The sequence below is a fragment of the Miscanthus floridulus genome, chromosome 4 (assembly GCF_019320115.1).
Source record: "Miscanthus floridulus cultivar M001 chromosome 4, ASM1932011v1, whole genome shotgun sequence".
Classification (NCBI taxonomy): domain Eukaryota; kingdom Viridiplantae; phylum Streptophyta; class Magnoliopsida; order Poales; family Poaceae; genus Miscanthus; species Miscanthus floridulus.
The window spans coordinates 107,073,252-107,084,092 of NC_089583.1; the positions used below are offsets into that span (position 1 = coordinate 107,073,252).

A 10,841-nucleotide genomic window follows, 5' to 3' on the forward strand; every position below is an offset into this window, starting at 1 on the left:
ACTCATCCCTAGTGACAAGACTGAGATAGTACTGGAGCTTCAGAGCATCCTAAGGACACCAATGCACCTAAATATTTTGTAATTGAGTTAGGTTGTGATCAGTGTTTTCCTAAACGCTAAACGGTAAACAGTCGGTCACATACCGTTTAGCCATTACTCGGGCAAAACGTCCCATTAAACAGGCTAAACGGCCAATTAAACGGGGGTAAACGGATGATTAAACGGAAACGGCGCACCACCGTGTAGCGTTTACACGGTGTTTAAACGGGCTAAACGACCGTTTAGGCAAACAATGGTTGTGATATAGTGTACATCGAACAAGACACATGTATGATAGTAAAGAGAGCGTAACCTGGTTTTATGTCAGGACGTTGAGACAGTCCGTGTACTCCTTGTACTTGCGCCTTACATTCCCTCTAACTAACTCTGCTTGCGTCTAGATATACAGAGATGTAGAGAGTGTATCCTACCCGTTCCAATCCTGCATTGAACACGATAATGAATTAGTCATTAATAATTTTATCATATGTAACTGCCTCGAAGAATATAGTGAATCGAAGTACTTACCGATAAACCAGTAACAAGGGGCCTCCCAACGGGCCATCGTTCCCAACACCAAACCTGGAGTAGGTAGGAGCAACCCCCAAGGTTCGCATACCCTGAGGTGCGACGGTAGGTAACGCATAGCTGTCGATACGTCTATGCCAGGACTGCGCTGCCCTAGCTGTACGTCGCAATGTTATCCCACGACTGGCGTAGTATGTCAAGAAAGATCCAGCTGATGGTGTTGCCCGAGGCGTCTGAGAATAGGAAAGCACCAAGGAAGTGCCAGAGCCACACTCTAGCGAACCTATCGATCTGAGCCTCATCAGCCTATGGGTCCAAGTAATCAAAGCGCTCTGTGATCCACGACGATGAAACACCGGAACTTTTTCTAAAATTCACCAAAGAAAATGAGACCCGATGGCTACAAGAAAGCAATTCAAATATTAAATAGGCTTGAATTGCTCACTTAATTTTTTTGAAAACCTCGTCGTCCGGTGGAAGAAAGCCAGTGAACTGAGCCACCAACTCCCTCTAGTGATCGTTGTCAACTATACCTGTCATTGGAAGTCCCCCCCAACCGAAGGACAAAGATAACCTTCACGTCCTGCATGGTCAAGGTCATCTCGCCGCAAGGTAGGTGGAACGTGTGGGTCTCAGGCCTCTACCTGTTATAAGAATAGAACGACTGTTAGTTGCCTCAAATTTGTTATAAGAATATTTACATACGAAGGCACTCGCACCTGTCTACAGCTGCAGTAAGTAGTGCTGGGTCAAGGGGCGAAAGACTGTAGTTGACAACACGGACAAGCTCGAGGAAGCCGGCACGCCGTATGTATGGCGTGTAACGCTCGTCCCACTGGTGTGCCCTGTTGTGCGTGCGGGGCCTCAAAGAAGGCAAGGGCACCTCTACATCGGTGTCAGTCAAGAAGTGTGCTCGGTGCGGGTCATCATACTCCACTTCAAGAAGGGGATACAACTGGTGTTGCGTGGGAGGGGCCATCCTGTTATAAATTGATAAAGGGTTAGAGTATTCAGATTAACAATATTCAAATTAACATTATGTAGCATTTCAAAATTTGAACTACTTATTATGCAATATGAACACAATATGAAAGCACATGTATATATTCAAAGTAACATTAACAGACATATTAAACAACTTCACTAGGAAAATAAGCATTTGACGAAACTTCATCAAGTCATCCAAATTGCCGTATCACGCACTACTAACTACCGACACTTGAAAACTAGTATTTATACTGACAACCTTTACTACTATAAACTAACTAAATAATAAATACCTAATCACTTCCTAAACCCAAAATCCTAACTAACAGTAACCTAAACCCTAACTACCTAACCAAACCTTAACTATACTACAACACATGCGCTCAGCGCTCCTCCCCATACGGCTCCTCCCTCTCTCCCCTCCAGCGGCGGCGGCGAGTTTCGGCGGCGTCAGTGCCGACGAGGTAGGCGGGCTCCTCCTCCTCCTCCTAGATGTGTGCCCACTGGAGGCGAAGACGACAACGGCGGTGGCTAGGATTCCGGTGAGCCTCTGCTCTTCTTTCTTCTCCAACTCTGGCGGCTATAGAAGGGACCGGCCGTGGGGAGACAGGAAGGCCAGACAATGGGGATGGTGTCCAGACGGTTTGGGGGCCCTAGTAGTGGTAGCGGCGGCCGGGCCATGTCAGAGCGGGGAGTCTCGCCGGAGTTGGAGAAGATGGCGGCGACCGAGCTCGCCAGAGTTGTGGAAGAAAGCGGCAACGGGAGGAGGACGGGGGAGGGGAAGAGGGTGCCCACCGTGGGCATGGTAGGGTATCGTCGGAGCTCCGGGGCCGCGGCCGTGGCGGCAGAGCTCCGACGAGACCCTACTGCACCGCAGCGGGCCGGGGCGGTGGACGGAGGCGGGGCTTTGGAGGAAGATAAACAATGGGCATCGGGAGGAGGAAGGAGTGTGAGCCGTTGGATGAGGTGATCGACGGTCCAAAAATCGAGTGCTGGGAGAGGAAGAAACACCCCGTTGCTGGATAGTCATCTCCTATATTATTTGCAGCCATAGCTGCAGCATTTGTAACACATGCGAGGACCAAGAGAATAACATGATTTGTTAAATTAATTACCACCCTTTTTATCATGATTTTTTTGTATTCAGAATTTAATCACGCAAATCAGCAAATGTCTAATATATATTCCGAAATGAAAGTTGGTTATACCAAACAAAATGCATGCCAGCAGACAGATATAGATCGATCAATCAATCATGTACGTATTCAAGTAATTCCAGCCAAGATGGCATCATCCAATTAAACGGCGCGCTTGTTTTATTTTTTCTTAGCAATTATTCTGAATTGCAGTCATGTAACGACGGAGACGTGCATGGAGGACGATTGATGCCGCCTAACGGATCGAAGCTAGAAAACAAAAGCCTCGCTTTGGAGAATGCAGATGGTGGCTTGGATTATTAGCGATCGTCCATGTGCCGCAGATCCCTCGTCGCCACGCATACTGACATGGACTGCATGCTCCATCTGGCATTCTGGCCGCAGCGGCAACCCATCGAACGTCGTCGATCCCCTGCTGTGTTTTTAAGGCCTCGTTTACTTCGAAAAAGTTTTTCTAAAAAGTACTACAGTAATTATCATATTAAATCTTATGATACATACATGGAGTATTAAATATAGATAAAAAACTAATTGCACAGTTTGATTGGAAATCATGAGATGAATATTTTGAACCTAATTAGTTCATAATTAAATACTAATTACCAAATAAAAACGAAAGTGCTACACGTAGCTAAATTCCCAATTTTCATCATTCCAGGCCTAAGTGCAGGTTCACACCGACACGCGCGCCGCAGACCACAGGTAGTACTTCTTCAGATGCAGCACGTGCGTAGTGTTGTTTTGTAGTACTAGGCCCGGTTTAGTCCTTGTTTAGATTGAAGATTTTTTCAATCCGATAAATAGTAGCACTTTCGTCTTATTTGGTAAATATTGTCTAATCGTGGACCAACTAAGCTCAAAAGATTCATCTCGTGATTTCCAACTAAACTGTGCAATTAGTTATTTTTTTTACCTACATTTAATGCTCCATGCATGCGTTCAAAAATTGATGTGATGGAGAGAGAGTGAAAAAACTTGGAATTTTGGAGTGATCTAAACAAGACCTTAGTTCCAAAATTTTTGGTAAAATAGGTATTGTAGCATTTTCGTTGTTATTAGTAAATAGTGTCCAATCATAGTCTAATTAGGCTTAAAAGATTCGTCTCGTGGATTTCGTCTAAATTGTGTAATTAGTTTTATTTTTTATTTATATTTAATGCTTCATACATGCGTCAAAGATTCGATGTGACAGAGAACGTGAAAAATTTTGCAAACTAAACTGGGCCCTAGTATAACGGCAGAGCTGCATGCTGTAGCCTGCTGTGCTGTAATTGCCAGTTGCCGTGCACCGGATCCCTGAAATTTATCGGGCTCCGAGCTTCCACGTGAGGGCGTTTAGATCTATTTTTTTTTTTGTCGGACTACCGTAGCACTTTCGTTTATATTTGACAATTAGTGTCTAATTATGAACTAATTAGATTTGAAAGTTTCGTCTCGTGATTTCTTATCCAATTGTGCAATTAATTTTTTTTTTATCTATATTTAGTACTCTATGCACAAAATTCGATATGACGAATAGTGCGCAAAATTTTTTAGAAACTAAACATGCCCAATCTTTACCGACCCTGTAGGACGGCTGAGACTGACCCTCTAGGACGGCTGATCAAATTCTTTTTTCTCTGCCTTTCTACAAAGATACGCAAACTTCTTGAGACAAAAAAAAAAGAGTTGCGATTCTAGGGAGTTAAAATTCCTGTCGGTTCATGGTATATTTGTCTCTCCCCGTCCCATCCAAGTAGACAGCAGGCAATTTTGTCCATACCATACAGTACAGGGTGTCAGTAACAGTAGACAGCAGGCAATTCGGAGATTGTTGCAGAGAGCGGACTCTGCGTGTCTCTCGCCCATGTCTTATGTTTCCGTGTTCGGACATGACATACACTCTCCTTCCAGATCTAACCCAATGTACGTACATGTTTCTATAGTTGTATACTGTGGCTCATATACTAATACATATACTCCCTCCATATAAAAAAAATAACGTCCGGCTCCTCCCCTGCATTGCGATTAAAACGTCGTTTTAGCCATGCAGCCGCTAAGCTGGACTTCTTTGCCCCTGCCTCATCGATCTATGCGCGCATGCAGTTACTCCGCACTGCGCGTGGGTCGCTCGCCTCAATTCTCATGCGCCGCACAGCTCTCCCTCTCGTATGCTCGTCCGTGTTCGGTATCTTAAAGCCGCTCGCTCGCATCGCAGCTCGCCGCGCCGCTCGTGCTTGCCGCTCGCGCTCGCCTACCTGCTCGCCGGTCCGTTCACCGCGCCTCTCCGCTCGCCGGTCCTCGCGCGCATGACTTCATCGCGTTCCAGGGATGCGGCGCCGGCGGACTCAACGTCGGAGGAATCCTGTCACGGTAGGTAGCTAATTAGTAAGATGGCTCATCACTGACCCTACACGGTGTTTAGAAATGTGATGTGATAAGCAGCATTTGGATCGTCCACACGTTGCCCACCTGGAGTGTGGGCGCCTTGGCATATTGAAGAAACCGCAGCGCCATGCAGAGGCACGCGCAAGATGGCTAGCTAAACTTTTTAGATAAGCTAAAGAAACGCTTAGCCTTTCGGATAAATTATTACCATGGCTCGATTATATATATTATAATTATAATGAAAACCACAGAACTAGACTACTAGTGGTATTATAAAGGTCAGAGGTCATGGTGGTATTGAGGCCATGGGTTTTATAGACATACATGATGACATTTTATTTATTACTTATATAAGTACGGGAAACCACGGTTTGCAACCATTGCAAAGCAGCTTCATGTATACTCAGCCAGCCAAACTACACTAATAAAGAATGAAGTGTGAGAACCAAATGGATCATCGCTCTAGCGGAACTACTTGTCTGTGTGCGTGCCATACTCCCTTTGCTTGCGTCCCCTTCCCTAACTGAAACAGAGCATGTGACGGACAGGAAGCACATCCGCGTCGACGCCTCGGCGCTACTTAATACTAGCACACGACGGCGGATCGGATTGCCCATCCGCATCACTTCATTCTCCGTGCCCGGCCGGATCGGTCAGAGCAGACGGTCCGTCCACATCTGCAGATGACAAATATATATGCTTGCGTTGGGGCCGCTGGACAGACCCCCCCACGATCCAAACGAGCGTGCATTACATACACTACTAGCTAGCTATGGTGCGCTAAGTGCTGAGAGCATATCCGGCGGCCAGCTTTGCTCGCTCTCACCGCCGATCCATCAGTTGGGGTGCGTGCTCGCCTAGTCGCCTTGGACGATAAGCTGCCTCTGATGGTCGATCCAAGTCCCAACTCCAAGGTGTCCAGTGTCCACCACAGCAGCACCGCCGTGGCCTCGCCTCGTACGTCTTGCTGCGTCCACTAGTCTGCTCGCTCGCCGGCGCGCGCCCGCCCTCTAGCGCGCTAGATCGATCGAATCCTGGTATTCTGTTGTTCTTCAATCAGGCCGATGGATTCCTTTTGTGCGAGACAAGCTGCGCGCTGGCATTACCGTAAGCTGCAGTTGCAAAGTGTCGGCGAGGCGATTGGGACGAAGGAGATTATCCAAGTAGCAAAGGCCCCGTTTAGATCCAAAAATTTTTTAGATTTTGGCTACCGTAGCACTTTCGTTTGTATTTGGTAATTAGTGTCTAATTATAGACTAATTAGGTTCAAAAGTTTCGTCCCGTGATTTCTCACCCAACTGTGCAATTAGTTTTTTTTCGTCCATATTTAGTACTCCATGCATGTGCCGTAAGATTCGATGTGACAGGTACTGCGCAAAATTTTTTGGAATCTAAACGGGGCAAAAATCGAATGAGCCATGCCAAAGTTGGGGCCCGGGCTAAGGGCCATGATGAGCCTTCCGTGTGTAGTATCCTGGAAGGAGGTGCCAACGTCCGGACCGACGGGTCTTAGACTGACTCCAACAAAGGAACCCAAATACGATACTCATTTCGCTGTTATAGGTCGTCCACAGTACAAAAGGTCGCCACCTACATCTCTCCGCTCCAACAGACAGACACCCACATCCACGCGGCCGACCCACATCCACGCGGCCGCGCCCAGGAGCGCCGCCCCGAGCACCCCGTCCAACCCCGCGGCCGCGCGGGCCGTCCCCGACGCCGGCAGATCTCGCGCCCAGGAGCGCGGCGCGGGGACGGGGCCTCCTCCCCCGGCCGAGCTCGCGCCCGCGCCCGGATCTGGCCCCCCCTCCCTCTCCTTCTTCCCCGACGGAGCTCGCCCCCGGCGGAGCTCGTGCCTGGCGGAGCTCGCCCCCGCGGCCCGGCCGAGCTCGCGCCCGTGCGCGGCGGAGCTCGCGCCCGTGGCTTGGCGGAGCTCGCGTCCGTGCCCGGATCCGGCCCCCCTCCCTCTCCTTCTTCCCCGACGGAGCTCGCGCCCGACGGAGCTCGCCCCCGGCGGAGCTCGCGTCCGCGCCCCGGCCGAGCTCGCGTCCGCGCCCCGGCCGAGCTCGCGTCCGCGCTCGGATCCAGCCCCCCTCTCTCTCCTTCTTCTTCCCCGACGAAGCTCGCGCCCGACGGAGCTCGCCCCCGGCGGAGCTCGCGTCCGGCGGAGCTCGCGCCTGGCGGAGCTCGCCCCCGTGGCCCGGCCGAGCTCGCGCCCGCGCGCGGCGGAGCTCGCGTCCGCGCCCGGATCCGGCCCCCCTCCCTCTCCTTCTTCCCCGACGGAGCTCGCGTCCGCGCCCGCTGGCTCGGCGGAACTCGCGCCCGGCGGATCTCCCTCTCCTTCTTCCCCAACGGTGCGGGAGCGGGCCACCTCGGACGCGAGCGAGCGCGGACGATTTGCGTAGCGAGGAGAGAGGCGATGCATTTTTGCGTATCGATTGCTTCGGTAGGCAAAATGGGTGACGGGTTTGGGTCGGCTGTTGGACGGTGTTTTCGGATAGGCAAAGCACTGTTGGGGACGCATTTTGGGTTTGCCTCTCGGTGTTGGAGATAGTCTTATACTGTGTCGCGCACTGTTTCCTGCGCCTCCTCCCACGTCGCCCTGCCGGCACCCTCCACTCACATACGGGAACTGCCCGATTCCCGTGCGCACATGGGGACCGCCTGCACCCTGCACCGTATCGAGCACACCGAAACTGCATGTGCCTGCACCGACTATTTCCCGCGTCCGCTTCACATGGGAACCGCATGCACGGCGGCCTAGCAGCTGCAGCAGGTGCCCGCTACAGGTGGGTCTCATTGCAATATGTGCAACACTCGATATGATTTACTTTTGCAACATCCAGATGATACGCCAAAAAACAACTGAAACACTTGTACATAGACGTCTGAAACACTTGCAACAAGCAACATACATCTGAAACACTTGCAACAAGCTGAAACACTTTCAAAACGCCTAAAAACACTTGAAAGCTATTACAAGCATATGCAACATCCATATAAAACACTTGCAAAATATGCGTGAAATATATAGAACATTCAGATAAATTCTTACAGCATACGTCTAAGAAACATATGAAACATTTGGATTAGACTCAACATGCGTGTATAGCCTTGCAACATATGCAACATCCCGATCTACTTTTGCACCATCCATGCGAAACACTTGCAACATAAACATCTAGAACATTTGAAACATACGCTTGCAACATGTGTTTTTGCGCAACATCTCCTTGCTACCTATTGCTCTGAGGGAGCGCAGCTACGCACGCAGCCCTGCCGCGCCAAGCCACCATGCCGCTGCCCTCCAAGATCATCCACGAGCAGGCCAGCCATCAACACAGGCAACGAGAAAGACTACGTGAGGAGGTGGTAGAGGTGCGTCAAGGCAGCCGGCACAACACTGCGCCATAACAAAACAAGAGAGGAGTTCATCTACTATGCGCCGTCGGTGGAGGGTTGTGCCATGGGGTGGTGTAGGAAGTGGCCGGAGGGGCAGCCACATCTTGCACCAAAGCAAGGCGAGGGCGACACAAGGCCCAGGAGGAAGACGGACGTCTGCGATGGGCAGGAGGCGTGATGGAGAGGGAGGAAGCGGGTGGCCGCACTCGCGACACAGTGGAGATGCTGGCTGGCGAGCGCCTAGACGCCAAAGGCGGCGCAACGGAGCACGATCATGGCACTGCGTCGTATATGTACCCTACACCCTATCTTATAGGCTCGTCCACTTGTTTGTCCAGATAAGATAGGATGGGGAAATGAGTGAACGAGCAAGGATAGGATAGGAGGGGACCGTTGGGTTCGGCGGCTCACCAACCGGAGCGGCTGGATGGACGTACACCCTACAGAAAGTATTCCCGATCTTGGAAGTGGCCGAGGCAGGGTTACTGAAGCAGATGAGTGATGGTGAATTTTATTCATGCACTTTTATGGAGACAGGAGCTGAGCTTTGTCATCCGAAATCGATCATCAAGGGGCGGAAAATACATAGCTTCATGTCATTCCCAACACTGACGCACACCTGTGTAACAGAACCGACCAAATCATAAGAACATAAGTACAAAAATAATCACCGAAGCGATCAAATTCCTGTACTTAAGCTCCCATAATTCCGGTAGTTCGGAAATCACGAAGGATTTCAACCAACTCTCGACATACAAACCAAGATCGTAGTGATTCAACACAACACATCATTCGTTACAATATTTCACAAGTAGCATTCGAATTACATCAATCAGAGTTCAAATAACATATTACAAACCAAGTTTGAGTGTGCGAAAGCAACATAGTTTAGTACAAAACATCATAGTTTTCAAATACATTGCCAAGTCTGAGTCATGTCCCACAAAAGCATTTCAGGTACGAGAACTAGTAGAAACCGCGCCCAATGGTCTAGTCTTCATCCCTAGCTGGGAGAAGGCAGTACTTGCAGCAACCAAAGTAGAACTGGTCATCTGTAACAGGTGGAAGATAAACCCTGAGTACGAGAAGGTACTCAGCTAGACTTACCCATCAAAACTAGAAATCAAAGACACCAAGGATCATGCAAGGCTTTTCAGGTGGGCTAGCTTGACACAGTTGCATAAAAAAGCTTATGATTATAGTAACCAATTTAAACTGAGCATCAAGCTTATCATTATTTACATGTCCACTAGATTAACACCTGTACTAGAGCACTCACTTATTAGGAGCAAACAATATTAACCATAGCAGGTATAAAAAGGCTGTCATCATCATATCATCATTTTCGAACCATTATGTTATTTAGTGTATCTACTTTGGAGATAAGCCCGTCAAGTTCTCACTAACCAGGAGAGACGGCGACTCGAATCGAATTACAACTCAGCTGAGGGGGTATTCCTAACTCTCACCCTGGCATACTTAGCAAGGGTAGCTGTGGGTTACCTTTGGGACAACTCAGGAACCAAATTCACGGGTTTGATCAGCGCCAGCGCTCTCAGGGATTACCCTTCTGCCAGGACAATCAGGACTTTTAAATCACCTGCCCTTGGACTCATGCCTACGGCTCCCTTCCAAGGCGTACTTTATACTTATCGACTCCTGGCCTGAATTGAGCTACTCGGCTTCGCGGTCGGTCTTCGGACATGGCCAACTAAGAGAGAGGCATGCATTCAACATGAACAGGAAAGGCTCCACGATTCAGTCCTTAATCGACACAGACGGAGTCACTGCAAACCGGCAAGCCTCCATCCGGTCTTCATTTCAAATTAAGACAGGTTCTTTTCCACGATAGCAAATATAGCCAACCGTGCCATATGTATCTTCCTATATCTCGCAGGTGACATGAAATCACCTGACTTCTACCATGTTTAAGCAGATCTAAGCACTACACGAGCCTGAGCTACATAGGATTCCGAGTAACAATATCTGAACAAGGATTGGATAACCAATGCAGCAAGTGTTTGCATCCAACACCTAAACTTAATGCAACAATATATGTAACAATAATACTGTAACTGCATTTCGGAAATTAGGAGGCTTAATATGCTCCGGGGCTTGCCTTTCATAAAGTTGCACGGACGGTGATCCGGGCACTCAACGACGACCTCGTCTGGCACTTCTCCTGAAGGCTGCACCTCCTGAACCTCCGGTGTCGGCTGCTGCTGCTCGCTCGGTTTCCCGAATTCTAGCAGTGTTACTCCCTCTGGTACACCTATTGCATGCCGATGCATGAGATAAATATCATGGATGCATAAGGAATGACATGATGCTCTTGATGAATGAATCACAGTAAATGTTTAA

At 49.2% G+C, this 10,841-nt stretch overlaps 1 protein-coding gene across 1 annotated transcript; it reads right to left on the reverse strand.

Annotated features, from left to right (window-relative positions):
• Nucleotides 1–6,624: 6,624 nt before the first annotated feature.
• On the reverse strand, nucleotides 6,625–7,503 carry LOC136549035 (uncharacterized). The gene has a single exon (XM_066540350.1). The coding sequence runs from the start codon at nucleotides 7,501–7,503 to the stop codon at nucleotides 6,625–6,627; it is 879 nt and encodes a 292-aa protein (XP_066396447.1).
• Between the last annotated feature and the right edge of the window lie 3,338 nt (nucleotides 7,504–10,841).

Bases quoted from the DNA above. Each gene is read 5' to 3' on its own strand.
- LOC136549035 (XM_066540350.1), bottom strand. From the start codon at position 7,503: ATGCATCGCCTCTCTCCTCGCTACGCAAATCGTCCGCGCTCGCTCGCG.